Source organism: Phaseolus vulgaris, chromosome 11 (genome assembly GCF_051622355.1).
Source record: "Phaseolus vulgaris cultivar YP4 chromosome 11, ASM5162235v1, whole genome shotgun sequence".
In the NCBI taxonomy this organism is placed as follows: Eukaryota; Viridiplantae; Streptophyta; class Magnoliopsida; order Fabales; family Fabaceae; genus Phaseolus; species Phaseolus vulgaris.
In genome coordinates, this window is record NC_143508.1 from 40,089,852 (window position 1) to 40,106,499 (window position 16,648).

A 16,648-nucleotide genomic window follows, 5' to 3' on the forward strand; every position below is an offset into this window, starting at 1 on the left:
TGAAAGGGAAGATAGAGAAATAAGAGTGAGATTTAACTTGCAAACAAAATTAACTTAGGTAAATTATCTACTTACCATAAAGGACATATGATGTGTATGCATTATGTATTGATGCAATAGATCATAAACTCCAAGATTGTTGAAGCACTTGACCTTCAAACAGATATCAAAACAAAATTCTAAATGATTCAAAAGAATCAGTGAATGAATCCCAGAAAATCAGTTGGGTTTGATTAATGCTTACAGTTTTTTGCTTTACTGGCTCATGATAATTGAGCCGTCATATATTTTACAGATTTGCAATGATATAATAAGATTCTTTTATGACAAAAATAAGACCAGTATTGTCTATTGAATTTTTGGTCCAAATCTTACCGTCCGTAACCAAGACGGATGAAAGATGAAACATCTACTAAGATGTAAGGACAGGCAGAAGACCAGGGGATGCGTATGCAACCTATTTTCAATTGCACTCACCGCACAATCAGACATCCAAACACCCAAGCAAGACCAATCACACAATTCCATTAAGTTGCACATTCCAACATCAAACCATAACAACAGTGAACATTAGGTAAAAACACACCAGAATAAACGCGAACAAAGAGAACCACGAAGATGAAGAAACTACTCACCGCACAAGTATACACTTACTATGACGGTTCTACACTTAAGAGACATAGTAAATACTTATTATGTTAGCTATAGTTTTAACCATCATAATAAATCTTATGATTATTACAAAAATGTCACTGTATCATTTTTTATGATAGGTACACTACACCCGTCATAATAGGTCGTCATTGTTTCCTCTTTTTCCACTAGTGTATTTCGTTTTCTTATGATGTCAATTTTATCTCAGGTTTTTTGCCATATATGCCTTGGTGGTAACTATTGAAAAAACGACAACTTGAAATTTAATAATAAAAGAAATATGTGTACACAAATTACTCATATGATTGTATTAATTACAACTTTAAAAGAGTATTTCCTGACTTTTTTTTAGCATAAAATGACTTTACACAGATTGTTGTGTGAAGTTAATTAAAAAAGAAAAGGGAGGTTGGAAATAAAATAGAAACAATAAAAAACTTCCTCTAATCTTTATTATTTGATAAAGGAATAACATTACAAACATTTCCTTACACAACTAAGACTCGAGATAGAATCATCAAACATCTTCTTTTCCAATTGATCTTCATATTCCACAATTAGCGACCTAACTACTTACCATCTACACATAAACAAGAAAATGTTACTATAATTTCATAAAAATAGTTCACATTGATATAATAATATTTCTTACCGTAAATAGTGAGACGATTGAACATATATTCTGAATAAACGTGAAGATAAGTAAAGCAATTGCAGCAGTTGTAGATGTTATTTTCCAATGAGTGTTGAAGTAGTCAAGTAAGCATATAACCTTATATTTGTTTGTTAAAAGGATTTTCATAGAAGTTATTGCATAAAGAAAAATAATGTGAATTGAAATATGGCATGCTAAGATTTGAGCTCAGATCGTTAATCATTGTAGCCACTGCATTAGCATCACCCATCCAATTCATAATAATTTTCTTATCCACCAATACCTTCACATCTTTTTCAGAGTCGATAAAAAAATTTAGAATCCTTATATATTGATTAATAATGTTTGTACATTGAATGTGACAATGTTATTATATTTCTGAAGAATATTTTTATGTAGTAATTGATATTCAAGATTGACATTATAAACATACCATCCGAATAGGTCAAGTCAAGTACATTTTTATTTGAATTCTCTTCTAACTCAAAATATCTGTCTTTGATAGTTGGCTTGCACTATATAGATGTTTAATTTCTTTCCACTCATTTGGTGTTCCAACATGAAGTTTTAATGATGATATTAGAGAAAGTCTCAGAAGATCCGTGAAGTACCTTGTACACATAGTCGGACGAAAGGTTTCAATTTCAAGGTTCCTAAAATAGTTGAAACAAATCTCAAGAGAGGAGGAGAATAGTAGATTCATATACGTAAGGTTGTAAAATTGTTCAAGAATAAAGAATGGAAGTTGATTTTCCAGTAGTATCAAGTCATCCTTAATATTCGTTCAATTGTTTTATGAACAAAGGGTCTCTTCCCTCCCAATCCCGGTATGTATGTCATCTTAGAAAAAAGTTCAATTATGAAGCAAGCATCAACCAGAATAATCTTTAAGAAATCATCTCTATCTATTATATTTAATAGGATCAGCATAACAAAATTGAATTTCTTCTTCCATCTCTCTAATTTCGACAACAAATTCTCTCATAGCTAGTTGTGTTCGATTTAGAAATCCTTTGAGATATTTGAATTTATTTCTTCCATTGACTCAAAACTGTTGTCTTCTCTGTGATGATAAAGGTCAATGGAAACAATTTTAGGAGGGTAGGCTTTAGATTATTTTCACAAATTCTGTGTTATCCTATAAATACATTGTCTATGGAAACCATACTCTTTTGGAGATTTCACATTTTGAACCATCTCACTCTATTTTCTCTCTAAACATTGTATTTCAATTGCTATAATATTAATAAATTGGAAAGCCTACAAATTTAATCCTTATAAAATGTTACCCTTTCCCAAGTAGAAATTATGAATATCTAACAATTTGGTCTCTAAGTTAATATATTTACTAAACATTAAAAAAAAATTATTAATCTAAAGAAATTTTTAAAAACATAATTTTATAATTTTTAGGGATTTTTTATATAATTTATTTCATAGCAAAACTAAGGAACAAAGATATTGAAGGTTAAACTTTTTTTTAATATGTACTTTTATATAAAAAAAAATTATACAAAAAATGTACATATTAAAAAAAAAAGTATAACATCCAACATCTTTTCCCTTATTTTTGCTATTAAATAAATAAATTATATAAAAAATTCCTGTATAAAATTATGTTACTTAATCTTTAAAAATTTCTTTAGATTAATATTTCAATATTAACCACACCTGAGGACAAATCAAGAGATTTAGCAATTGAAATACAACCTTTAGAGAGAAGATGGAGTGAGATGGTTCAAAATGGAGTGGGATGGATACCACCAAGAATTCGTGAAAATAAATTGACCATTATCATCACAAAGCAGACAACAGTTTTGAGTTAATGGAAGAGAATAAACTCAAATATCTCAAGGGATTTCTAAATCGAATACAACTAGATATGAGAAATTTTGTTGTCAAAATTAAAGAGATAGAAGAAGAAATTCGATTTTGTTATGCATATCCTATTTAATATAATAGATAAAGATGATTTCTTAAAGATCATTTTGGTTGATGCTTGTTTCATAATTGAACTTTTTTCTAAGATGACATACATAGAGTGATGGGGAGGAAGAGACTCTTTGTTCATAAAACAATGAAACGGATATTAAGAATGACTTGATACTACTGGAAAATCAACTTCCATTCTTTATTCTTGAACAATTTTACAACCTCACGTATATGAATCTACTATTCTCCTCATCTATTGAGATTTCTTTCAACTATTTTAGGAACCTTGAAATTGGAACCTTTCGTCCAACCATGTGTCCAAGGCACTTCACGGATCTTCTAAGACATTCTCTAATATCATCATCAAAACTTCATGTTGGAACACCAAATGAATGGAAAGAAATTAAACATCTATATAGTGCAAGTCAACTATCAGAGACAGGTATTGAGTTCGAAGAGAATCCAAATAAAGACTTACTTGACTTGACCTATTTGGATGGTATGTTTATAATGTCGATCTTGAATATCAATGACTACACATAAATATTTTTCAAAAATATAGCGACATTTGAGCATTGTCACATTCAATATTTTTCAAAAATATAGCGACATTTGAGCATTGTCACATTCAATGTACAAACATTATTAATCAATATCTAAGGATTCTAAATTTTCTCATCGACTCTGAAAAAAATGTGAAGGTATTGGTAGATAAGAAAATTATTATGAATTGGATGGGTGATGCTAATGCAGTGGCTACAATGATTAACGGTCCGAGCTCAAATCTTAGCATGCCATATTTTAATTCACATTATTTTTCTTTATGCAATAACTTAAATAACTTTTATGAAAACCTTTATAACAAACAAATATAAGGCTATATGCTTACTTGACTACTTCAACACTCATTGAAAAATAACATCTACAACTGCTGTAATTGTTTTACTTATCCTCACGTTTATTCAGACTATATGTGTTCAATCGCCTCACTATTTTCTGGTAAAAAATATTATTATATCAATTTGAACTATTTTACGAAATTATAGTAACATTTGCATTTGTTTATGTGTAGATGGTAAGTAGTTGAGTTGCTAATTGTGGAATATGAAAATCAATTGGAAAAGAAGACGTTTGATGATGATAGAGTCTTAGTTGTGTAAGGAAATGTTTGTAATGTTATTCTTTTATCAAATAATAAAGATTAGAAGAATTTTCTATTGTTTATATTTTATTTTTAACCTCCCCTCTTTTTTTAAATTAAGTTCACAACAATATGTGTAAATTCATTTTATGCTCAAAGAAGTCACAAATAACTTTTCTAAAGTTGCAATTAGGATTGTAATTAATACAATCACCTGGTGGACACATATTCTCTCTATTATTAAATTTTAAGATGTCATTTTTTCATAATTACCAAGACATATATGGCAAAAAAATATGTGATAAAACTAACATCATAAGAAAACGAGACATAATTATAATTTTTTTTAACGTCAGTTGGTACCACCACATCCTATATCAAAACAACAACCTAGACTTGTATTTAAGGGTGGGCAAAAAATTCAAAATACAAAATTCAATCCATAATTATCCAAATCCATATTAGTTCTAATCCATTTAAATGGATTTATCTCAAATCCAAATCCATATTTTTGGATTTTAAATCCAATCCATTTAATTGAATATGGATTAGATATAGATTGAATACAGTTTTTTGGTTATCCAAATTGCATTTTGGGTTGGATTATGATTTGGCCCGATCCAGGTTGCGCCAAGACAATCCGAGCCCAGGTTGAGCAAAGTCAGCCCAAGTCCACATCGAGACGAGTCGTCCGGGCCCAAGTCGAATCGAGTTGGTATGGGCCAAAGTCGAGCCAAGTTGTTCTAGGCCAAAGTCGAGCCAAGTTGTTCCAGGCCAAAATCGAGCCGAGTAAACCCTGGGCCAAGTCGAGCTGAGTGGCCGATATTGAGTCGACCCGAGTCGGCTGGGGCCGATATCGAGCCGAGTTGGCCCAGGCAAATGTCTAGTCGAGCCGGTTCAGGCCCATGTCGAGTTGAGTCTTTTGGGTCCGATATCGAGTCGAGCGGGCATGGGCCGATATCCGAACGACTGGGCCAAGGCTGATGCCAAGCCGAGCGAGCCCAGGCCGATGTCGAGCCCAACAGGTCTGGGACAATGTCGAGCCGAGCGGGCCAAGACCGATATTGAGACGAGCGAGCCCGGGCCGATGTAGAGTAGAGTAGGCCCGGGCCGATATTGAACCGTTCGGGCCCGGGTCGATGTCAAGTCTAGCAGGCTCGTGCCAATGTTGAGCCTAGTGGGCCCGAGCCGATGTCGAGCCTAGTGGGCCCGAGCCGATGTCGAGCCTAGTGGGCCCGAGCCGATGTCGAGCTGAGCAAGCCCGGGTCAATGTCAAGTCGAGTGGGCCTGTGCCAATGTCGAGTTGAGCGGGCCTGGGTCGATGTCAAGTCGAGCAGACCTGGGCCGATGTCTAGTCGAGCGGGCTCGGGTCGATGTCGAGTCGAGCGGGCCCGGGACGATGTCGAGTTGAGCGGGTCTGGGCCGATATCAAGTTGTTCGGGCCTGGGTCGATGTCGAGTCGTTCGAGCCCGGGCCGATATCGTGTCTTCCGAGCCCGGAATGTCGAGTGGTCGGACCCGAGCCGATGTCAAGTTGTTCGGGCCCGGGCCGATGTCGAGTCTAGCAGACCTAGGGCGATGGCGAGCCGAGTTGGTCCGCGTCCAGGTTGAGTCGGCTTAGGCCCAGTTCGAGTCAAGTTAGTATGTGTCCATATCAAAATGGATTTAATGTAATTGACAAAGTGAATTTAATCTAATTAAAATAGTGGATTTAATCCACTTTAAATGGATTTAAAAAAAATCTAAATAAATTTGATCAGTTAAAATGGATATGAATTTTAAATCTAATCCATTTACTTGGATTTGGATTGGATCTAGATTGGAATTTCAAAAATCCAAGACCAACCCTACTTGTATCTCATGAGAGTGAAAGAAAAGCAACCTGGGTGAGACATGGAAAATGCATTGCGTTTAAATATAAAAGGGATTGTCCAGAATTCAGAAAAGTGAAAAAGGACCACCGGACTACACATTTTAAGAATAATCTCCTAAACCATTAGTATTTAATTTGCATGTAGCCAACAAGATTATGGTGCACACACACCTTTGTCATGGTTGCAGTTACCAAGATAGTCTGAAAACCTAGGCCATCAGGTTTTGAAGCACGACTATTTAATGGGCCCAGAAACTTGCGCATATCAGGAGCAAAACCCCGATCAAACATTGTGTCTGCCTCATCTAATACCTGCAAAGCAAAGACCACCATGGGTAAGTGAAGCTTACCCTCATTGTTGTCTATTAAAAACTGTCACTTGTGAGATACTCACCAAGTATTTGATGTCACCATAGACCATGTTTCCCTCTTCAATATGCTGAAGAACCCTGCCAGGGGTACCAACTACCATATCAATGGGGTTGTTAAGGGAATCCTCCTGAAGCCTAATCCGACTACCACCACTTACCATGGTACACCTAAATCGTGCATGATGGCTTATCGATTTTGCAACTCAAAAAAACCTATAAAGCCCACTTCATATTAACGTAATCCAACTTAATAGGAGTGATCTATACAAGTTAAATGCATTTTACCTTCTCAGATAACTCCCTTGTAGGACACAGCACAACAGCTCGTGGACGCCTAGGCTTCAATAGTATTCCATTCAATTGTTCATCCCATCATAGCAACTACAGGTACATCAACAAATTAACCGTGTCTCAGTTGCCACAATAGACGCCTAGACGTGTTTGCCTCATCTAAAGCTAAATAACATTCCAAGACAAGCAGGTGCAAACATTATTCACTCTAAGATTGTGTTTTTTCAAGGTATTAAAATTTATTCTCAAGAGAGTGAACTACGGACCAACATATTCTCATGTTTGGTAAAAAATGTGAACTAAGGAATAGCAAAAACAAATAGTGAACTAATAGCATATACTCATATTTCATACAAGTTTTGCTAAAACCAATCCCGCATATGTTTATTCTTGTTGATTCCCATGAAAAGAAAACATTTGTCTCACTTCTTATTCTCATGGTGAAAGAAGTGTATCACATTCTCATGAAAATGGCAGTTACTTTCTAACATAACTACTCATCTTCACTACATTTTTTACAGTCCTTCTACTTTTATTTTTAAATTTAACAAATTTTAATTATTTTTCTGAAATTATTAAAAGGCTCATAGGATCAATATTCCTCACAGCAATATTACAGTAGATAAAATATTATACCTTGAAAACTCTTAAAAGTTTAAAAAATTAAAATTAAAAATATATCCATATAAATTTTAGTATAAATGATTATTTTGGTCCTTGAATATGTACATCAAATGGCAATTTTGATTCTTAAATGTGTAAATCGATGACAATTTAGTCCCTAAAAGACCAAAAAATATTATTTAGTACCTGAAAGTGTAATTAAGTTTTGCAGGACCATTTCATCATTAAGCTGGAATATTTAAGAACCAATTTGATACTTAGTTATAGTTTTGACAACCAATTTGACATTAAATAGTAAAATTCAAAAACCATTTTGTTTTTAAATTATACAAAAGGATGTAATTGTCGAACTTTTTCCACATTGGGGACAAAATCAGAACTTTCTTTCTGTATGGGACTGAATTGTCACACACTCATGAACCAAAACGCTCGTTTAGCCTAAAATTTACCTATGACCATTGGTAGTGTCTAATACTCTTATGTGTACAACATGGACAGGTTACTATCTTAACAAATTTTGGAAGTTCTCCAATGCAGAGTTCATAGCCAATGTCATAAGCTTCAAATTTGGGTCTTATAAGACACCTTATTGGAACATGCTAATGTGACATGAAATGAAATTGAAGACCTGGGTATTAATAAGTCCTTAGTGCACAAGAATACAAAAAATTGGTTTTATGTTTTGAACTGTTAAATTATAAACAATAGTTATTGAAATGTGGGATTGCAGTGGAACAAAAATTTCAAGGGGATGAACTTAAAATATGACAGAGTAGAATCCACTTAAAATAAATAACACTCTTGTATTGGAGATGAACTTAGCTCACAAACCATATTGAGAATTTTCCATTTTCAAAAGGAATGCAGAACAACACCTGAACAAGAGGAAGCAAGCAGGCGAGGGTTTTGCCAGAGCCAGTATGCGACCCCAAAACGACACTCTTCTCTTGCAAAACGGCGGGGATGCCAATTCCCTATATCTCAGTTGGTACTTCAATCCCCATTTCCCTAACCGCCTCCATAACTTCCTCACTCACTCCCAACTCCTCGAAACTCGCAACCACCTTCTCCTTCTTCGCCCTCTCTTTCTCGGCCTCCGCCACGGCGGCGGCCCTGGCCTTCTTCCTCGGTTCGGGGGCCACTCTCGCGGCATCCCTGAGCTGTCGTGCCCGGAGCCTCTCGAGGAGTAAAGAATGCGTCGCGTCGGCAGTTTCCGGCGCAGCAGAGACGAAGCAGAGGGGGCGTAGGCGGGGAGAAGGGGGAGGGGTTTGCGAAGTGGGACGCGCTTGGCGTGGAAGCACGTGAAGGAAGAATAAGAAGAAGAGGAAGAGATGGAGAAGGTGAACGAAGGAATATATTATTCCTGAAAGGTTTTATTCCTCAACAGCACACATCCATATATACACCATATAAATAGAATCATACACTTCTTTTCCTAACTTAGTATCCTATAATTATATTCTTAATTATAGATAAAATTGATATTTCAGGATATGTACATGATATATATTATCCATTAATAGGGATTGTATCCTGATTATTCTCTCTATCACAAATTGATTCTACCTGATTATTCTCTTTATCACAAATTAATTATATCCGTTAATACTCCTTAAAGTGGAGCATGTAAGTCTTGAATGCCCAAATTGATTGGGATGACCCCAAACTTTTTAGCACCAAGAGCTTTGGTGAAGATATCAGCTAGTTGTATATGTTGTTGATTTTGGCTTAATCTCAAGTCCCACATCGGTGGGTTCATTGTTTGGGAAGAAGGTTTGAGGGTTATAAATTAACATCTCCTCCTTCACTGTTAAATATCCCAATTTATAATATCTTCTCCCATAATAATAAAAGTGGGTTGTTTCAACGGTGCTCGAAGATTAGGCTAAATTGGCCAAACTCCGTTAACAACTTTCTGGTGTGTTTTTTCTTCTTTATCTCTTTTATTATTTTGCTCTGTTTATTCAATATTATTTTCATGTTAGGGTTCTGTTTTAGTGGAGAAATTACCCGTTTTTCCCAACAAGTGGTATCAAGAGTCGAAGGTTCACCCTTGGGTTGTTTGAAATTATTTGTAATATTGAATATTATATTTTAAGTTTGTAATGGCAAATCAAGAAGAAGAAGCGAAGGATGTATCCAGAGTGTTAGGCTCCTCGTCATCATGGTCGAGGTTCTCGGTGTCCACTTTGAAATTAGCGGTGGAAATATTTGATGGCACTGGACATTTTGGCATGTGGCAAGGAGAGGTCTTGGACTCTCTTTTTCAGCAGGGTCTTGATATTGCTATTGAAGGAGAGAAACCAGAAGAGGTAGAGGAGAAAGACTGGAGCATCATCAACCGGTTGGCATGCGGAACTACTCGATCCTGCCTGTCCAGAGAGCAGAAGTATGTTATAAAAAACGAGACTTCTGCACACAAACTGTGGAAGGCATTGGAGGACAAGTTTCTGAAGAAGAGTGGTCAGAACAAGCTCTTGATGAAGAAAAGGTTGTTCTGATTTGATTACCAACAAGGTACTACTATGAATGCACACATCACTATGTTTAATCAATTAGTAGCAGACCTGTTGAATTTAGATGTGAAGTTTGAGGATGAGGATTTGGCTTTGATGTTGTTATCATCTCTTCCTGATGAATTTGAACATTTGGAGACTACGCTCCTTCACGGGAAGGAGAATGTCTTGTTAGATGTTGTTTGTTCTGCTTTATATAGTCATGAATTGAGAAAGCAGGATAAGATGAAAATCAAATCAACGACATCAGAAGAAGCATTGGTGGCAAGAGGTCGTCAGCAAAGCCAGACAAAGGGGAGAAGAGGGAGGTCTAAGTCTAAAGGTTGAGCCGTTGTCAAAGATGAGTGTGTTTTCTGTCATGAAAAAGGACACTGGAAGAAAGACTGTCCAAAACTGCAGAAGAAAGGGAAGGTTCCGCAAGATGCAAATGTAGCAGAATGCAAAAGTGATGTGGAATCAGATATCTCTTTAATTTTCTCGTTTTCAGCATCATCGTATCCAGATGAGTTGATATTGGATTCAGGTTGTACCTATCATATGTGTCCCATTCGAAAATGGTTCTTTGAATTTCAAGAACTTGATGGCGGGGTTGTTTACATGGGTAATCATAATCCATGTAAGACAGCTAGGATAGGTTCAATCAAGTTGTGAAATCATGATGGATCCACCAGAATTTTGCGGGATGTACGGTACGTGCCAAAGTTGAAGAAGAATCTCATCTCATTGGGGGCTTTAGAATCTAAAGGCCTAGTTGTAACGATGCGAGATGGAATTCTTAAAGCAACTTCAGGAGCACTGGTGATGTTGAAAGGCGTGAGGAAGAACAATTTGTATTACTATCAAGGTATTACAGTGGTGGGGATAGTAGCGGCATCAACTTCTAGCACTAAGAAGGATGACGAGGCAACGAAGTTGTGGCATATGAGGTTGGGACATGCTGGAGAGAAATCCTTGCAAATTCTTACCAAGCAAGGATTGTTGAAAGATACGAAGGCTTGCAAACTTGAATCTTGTGAGCATTGTGTTATGGGAAAACAACGAAGAGTGAAATTTGGCACTGCAATTCACAATACCAAGGGTATTCTGGATTATGTGCATTCAGATGTGTGGGGACCTGCCAAGACTCTGTCAATCGGAGGTAGGCATTATTTTGTCACTTTTGTGGATGATTTTTCCAGGAAAGTTTGGGTGTTTACTATGACGAACAAAAATGATGTGCTTGAAATTTTACTTAACTGGAAAGCTCAAGTTGAAAACCAGACATGAAGGAAGATTAAGGTTCTCCGAACAAACAATGGAGGAGAATACAAGAGTGATCCGTTCCTGAAGGTATGCCAAGATTGTGGCATAGTTCGGCACTTCACTGTTAGAAAAACACCACAGCAGAATGGGGTGTCAAAGCGTATGAACAAGACACTTGTGGAGAAAGTTCGTTGCATGCTGTCTAATGCTGAGTTAGGCAGAGAGTTTTGGGCTGAGGCTGTGACATACGCTCAACATCTCGTCAATCGTTTGCCATCATCTACTATAGATGGCAAAACCCCGTTAGAGGTATGGTCTGGAAAACCTGCAACTGACTATGATTCTTTGCATGTTTTTGGTTCTATTGCATATTATCATGTGATTGAATCAAAGTTGGATCCACGGGCAAAGAAGGCTCTTTTCATGGTCTTTAGTCCTGGAGTGAAGGGATATCGTTTGTGGTGTCTAGAGGCAAAGAAGACGATTATCAGTAGGGATGTTACCTTTGATGAATCTGCCATGTTAAAAAAGGTAAATCCAAAAGGAGCTGATAGTACTCCACAACAGGTGGAGTGTGCCCGGAAGTAGGTGGAGTTTGAGCAGACAGTGGTGATCCCAACACGAAATACCACAAGTGACTCTCCTACGGCAGAAGAAGAGTTAGATGAGGAAGAGGTTCCTACCCAAGAATCTCAACAACAATCAGCGCCAATTGCAATTAGAAGACAGAGACGAGATATTCATAAGCTTGCTCGTTTCGTGGATATGGTTGCCTATGCACTTCCAGTTGTTGATGACATTCCATCCACTTACCCAGAAGCCATTCTGAGTTCAGAGAGTGGTAATTGGGTAGGTGCGATGGAAGAGGAGATGCAGTCTTTGAAGAAGAACAAGACGTGGAAGCTGGCACAATTACCAAAAGGTAAGAAGACAATTGGGTGCAAATGGGTATTTGCAAAGAAAGAAGGATTTCCTAATAAAGAAGATGTTCGCTACAAGGCAAGGTCGGTTGCTAAAGGCTTTGCAAAAAGGGAGGGAATTGATTATAATGAGGTATTTTCTCCAGTTGTTAAACATTCCTCCATTCGAATTTTGTTGGCCTTGGTAGCATAGTTGAATTTGGAGCTAGCTCAACTTGATGTAAAGACCGCGTTCCTACGCGGTGATTTGAAGGAGGAAATCTATATGACTCAACCAGAAGGATACAAGGTTGCTGGTAAAGAAGATTGGGTTTGTAAACTTAGCGAATCGTTGTACGAACTGAAACAATCTTCGAGACAGTGGTACAAACGATTTGATAAGTTCATGAAGGATCAGAAGTACAAGAGAAGCAAATATGATCACTGTGTGTATTTGCGCAAACTTGAAGATGGTTCCTACATTTACTTGCTCTTATATGTTGATGATATGCTGATTGCAGCAAAGAGCCAAGTTGAGATTGACAGGTTAAAGACTTAGTTGAGTAAAGAGTTCGAGATGAAGGATTTGGGGGAAGCCAAGAAGATTCTCGGCATGGAGATAAACAGAGACAGAGAGAGGGGAAAACTTTGGTTGTCACAGAAGCAGTATTTGCAGAAGGTATTACAACGTTTTGGTATACACGAAGATACAAAACCTGTAAGTACCCACTTGCTCCTCATTTGAAATTGACTAGTCGTTTATCTCCGACGACTGATGAAGAACGAGAATACATGGCGAAAGTCCCATATGCAAATGCAGTTGAAAGCTTGATGTATGCAATGGTGTGTACGAGACCAGATATTTCACAAGCTGTGAGTGTTGTTAGCAGGTACATGCATGATCCGGGCAAGGGTCATTGGCAAGCTGTGAGATGGATTCTACGGTACCTCCAAAATACCTTAGATGTTGGATTGACATTTGAGCAAGATGAATCACTTGGTCAATGCATAGTTAGATATTGTGATTACGATTATGCAGGTGATTTGGATAAGCGACGGTCTACAACTGGCTATTTGTTCACTTTAGCAAAAGCGTTAGTTAGTTGGAAGTCTACCTTGCAGTCTACGGTGGCTTTGTCTACAACAGAGGCAGAGTATATGGCAATTACAGAGGCTGTGAAGGAAGCAATTTGGCTTCATGGGTTGCTTAACGACTTGGGAGTTGGTCAGAAACAACTTGAGTTATATTCTGATAGTCGGAGTGCTATTCATTTAGCAAAGAATCAAGTCTTTCATGCACGGACGAAGCACATTGATGTTCGCTATCACTTTGTGCGTGAGATTCTCGAAGAAGAGGAGATTGTTCTCCAGAAGATTCACACTACGGAGAATCCTGCAAATATGCTCACCAAGGTGGTTACAAGGGCCAAGTTTGAACATTGTTTAGACTTGGTAAATATCTTGCACATTTGAAGTCAGCGCTCGGAGGCGCAAATTTGAAGCACTGCAAAGTTTGTTTTTGTTATGTTTTGAGAAGATTTGTATTAGGTGGGACTTGAAATTAAGCCAAGGTGGAGATTTGTTGATTTTGGCTTAATCCCAAGTCCCACATCGGTGGGTTCATTGTTTGGGAAGGAGGTTTGAGGGTTATAAATTAACATCTCCTCCTTCACTGTTAAATATCCCAATTTGTAATATCTTCTCCCATAATAATAAAAGTGGGTTGTTTCAGCTGTGCTCGAAGATTAGGCTAAATTGGCCGAACTCCGTTAACAACTTTCTGGTGTGTTTTTTCCTCTTTATCTCTTTTATTATTTCACTCTGTTTATTCAATATTATTTGTCGGGTAGCTCTGTTAGGGTTCTGTTTTAGTGGAGAAATTACCCGTTTTTCCCAACATATGTGTGGGCATATATGATGGAAGAAGACGTTTGTGAATGATTTCATCTCGAACAAGGTGGCAGTCAACTTCAACGTGTTTGGTGCGTTCGTGGAAGACCGGGTTTTTAGCAATGTGAAGCGTCGCTTGACTATCGCAGTAAAGACGAATTGGATCAGGATGTGGGACATGAAGAGAAGCGAGAATGTCTTTAATCCACTTTAATTCTCAGGTGGTCTTAGCCATTGAACGATATTCAGCCTCAGCAGAAGAGGCAGAGACCGTTTGTTGTTTATGGGTTTTCCAAGAGATTGGGGAAGTGCTGAGTTGAATAAACCACCCCGTGAGAGATTTCCGTGTCAGAGGACAACTCGTCCAATCAAAATCACACCACCCGTAAAGTTGTAAGTTGTTCTCTCGGGGTAGGAGTATGCCTTTTCCAGGATGCCCCTTTAAATATCGAACAACACGTATAACAGCTTGCCAATGCTCGGAGCGTGGATTTTGCATAAATTGAGATAAATCTTGGACACTGTAGGCAAGGTCAGGTGGAGTGAAACACAGATAAATTAACTTCCCAACAAGTCTACGATAAGTAGCAGGGTCAGAAAGAAAAGAACCGGTAGCAGATCCCAATATGTGATTTTCTTCACATGTGTGGTGGCGGGCTTCGCACCCAACAATCCGACTTTAGTAATTATATCTAAGGCATATTTCCTGTGGCAAAGGAAGATTTTGTTGGGGGAGCGAGCAACTTCAACCCCCAGAAAGTACTTGAGGCGACCTAAATCTTTCATATGAAAGCATTGATTTAAGTAGCCTTTAAAACATTGGATGGCAATGCCATTATTTCCTGCAATCACAAGATCATCAATGCAGACCAGCACAACCAATTGTATGTCATTATTATTGAGAGTAAACAGGGAATGGTCAATATGTGATTGTTGAAACCCGTAACGAGTTAGAGCAGAAGATAGTTTAGCAAACCAACTCCTAGGGGCCTGTCGAAGGCCATATAGAGACTTTTGAAGCTTGCACACTGCCCCTAGTTGAGATTCTTGGAAGCCAGGAGGGAGTTTCATATAAACCTCATCGTCAAGATCGCCATGGAGAAACACATTGTTAACGTCCATCTGATGAAGCTCCCAATCTTTTACGGCTACCACGGCTAGAGTTGTGCGAATGGTTACCATCTTTGCGATAGGAGAAAATGTCTCGTTGTAATCCAAACCATCCACTTGATGATTGCCAAGAATTACCAATCGAGCCTTGAATCTTTCAATTGTTCCATCAAAGTTGTATTTGATTTTGTAGATCAACTTACACCCAAGTGCATTCTTTCCTGGAGGGAGAGGGGTGAGTTTCCAGGTTTCATTGAGTTCTAGAGCATGAATTTCCTGTGCCATAGCTTCATGCCACCGGGCGTCGCGGACCGCTTGAGCAAAGAACAAGGGTTCGTGTTCTGTGTGCAAAGAGGCAAGAAAACTTTGATGATTGTTAGAAAAGGAATCACAATTCACCAAATCATGTATAGGATACGACACATCTGAGGATTTTGTTGGAGAAGGTGACTGGACAGAGAGGCTCGATGGTATCGTAGTGGCTGCGACAAAATCACGCAACTAGAACCGCGACCGTCGTTGGTGGTGAAGAAGCAGACAGCGCAGTTTCCTCCGTACACGACGGTGGGTCTGTGGGTAGCGCCAAGTCTTTTGTGTGTAGATCAGAGATGCTGACAGTGGGGTCGGAGTTGTCTATGAGGGCAGTACCCCCTGTCTTGGATGGGAGAATAGGTTGGTTGACTATGCATGCAGCTGGGTTTAAGGAGGTAGCGTCATGACGGAGGTGTGAGCCAGCGTCATTTTCTAAAGGCTCTTCAACAATTAGATCTTTTGGGCTTTAGGGCTTTAAAATATGGAAATTCATTTTCTATAAAACGTATATCACGAGAGACAAAGAATTTTTTTTTGTCCAAATCAAATAGTTTCCATCCTTTTTGTCCGAATAGATACCAGACAAACACACATTTCCGGCTATGACTATCAAATTTATCCCGTTGTCTATTTTGATTGTGAGCATAACATAATGAGCCAAATACCTGTAAGTGCGTGTAACTGGGTACACATCCATGGATCACTTCAGAGGGAGATTTTCCTTTGAGAATGGAGGATGGCATGAGATTGATTAAGTAACCCGCAATCAAAACACATTTCCCCCAAAATTTAATAGGAAGATTGCCTTGAAACCGTAATGATCGAGCAACATTTAGAACATGTCGATGCTTGCGTTTTACGCGTCCATTTTGTTGCGGGTCCCGACGCAGGAAGTTTGGTGAAGAATACCTTGTTGAATGAAATATTGTTTTAGACACAGGAATTCGATTCCATTGTCAGATCGAACCATTTTAACACACTTGTTGTATTGCCGCTCAACGAGTGCAATTTTTTTTTTCAAAGTCACTAATACCTCTGTTTTTTTTCCTTTAACAAATAAATCCAAACTGCCCGTGAGCAATCATCCACAATTGTCAAAAAATATGAAGCACCACAAGAAGAGGGAGTTTTATAAGGAC

The 16,648-nt window shown here is 38.0% G+C and overlaps 1 protein-coding gene and 2 pseudogenes across 5 annotated transcripts; 1 reads left to right on the forward strand and 2 right to left on the reverse strand.

The window, feature by feature from the left end:
* Positions 1-18: 18 nt before the first annotated feature.
* On the reverse strand, positions 19-8,926 carry LOC150023245 (DEAD-box ATP-dependent RNA helicase 39-like). 5 transcript variants are annotated; one of them, XM_090297442.1, is made up of 6 exons: positions 8,416-8,926; positions 6,911-7,006; positions 6,784-6,838; positions 6,649-6,703; positions 6,426-6,566; positions 19-153 (listed from the first exon to the last, which is right to left on the reverse strand). In XM_090297442.1, the coding sequence occupies exons 3-6, from the start codon at positions 6,804-6,806 to the stop codon at positions 64-66; spliced, it is 309 nt and encodes a 102-aa protein (XP_090153568.1). In that variant the 5' UTR covers positions 6,807-6,838; positions 6,911-7,006; positions 8,416-8,926; the 3' UTR covers positions 19-63. The 5 variants fall into 5 exon arrangements, with proteins under 5 accessions (XP_090153568.1, XP_090153567.1, XP_090153565.1 ...); XM_090297441.1 differs by having other exon boundaries at positions 25-153; positions 6,649-6,793; positions 8,416-8,925; XM_090297439.1 differs by having other exon boundaries at positions 26-153; positions 6,649-6,838; positions 8,416-8,924.
* Positions 1,241-2,093, reverse strand: LOC137823126 (UPF0481 protein At3g47200-like; annotated as a pseudogene).
* Positions 3,093-3,847, forward strand: LOC137821406 (UPF0481 protein At3g47200-like; annotated as a pseudogene).
* Positions 8,927-16,648: the final 7,722 nt, after the last annotated feature.

What these genes read in the sequence shown, in the direction of transcription:
- LOC150023245 (XM_090297441.1), bottom strand. Translation starts at nt 6,786, where the DNA reads ATGGTAAGTGGTGGTAGTCGGATTAGGCTTCAGGAGGATTCCCTTAAC. An exon ending in ATGGTGACATCAAATACTTG is followed by an intron (nt 6,567 to 6,648) that starts GTGAGTATCTCA and finishes TTTGCTTTGCAG; the next exon opens with GTATTAGATGAGGCAGACAC. An exon ending in TAACTGCAACCATGACAAAG is followed by an intron (nt 154 to 6,425) that starts GTGTGTGTGCAC and finishes ATCTGTTTGAAG; the next exon opens with GTCAAGTGCTTCAACAATCT.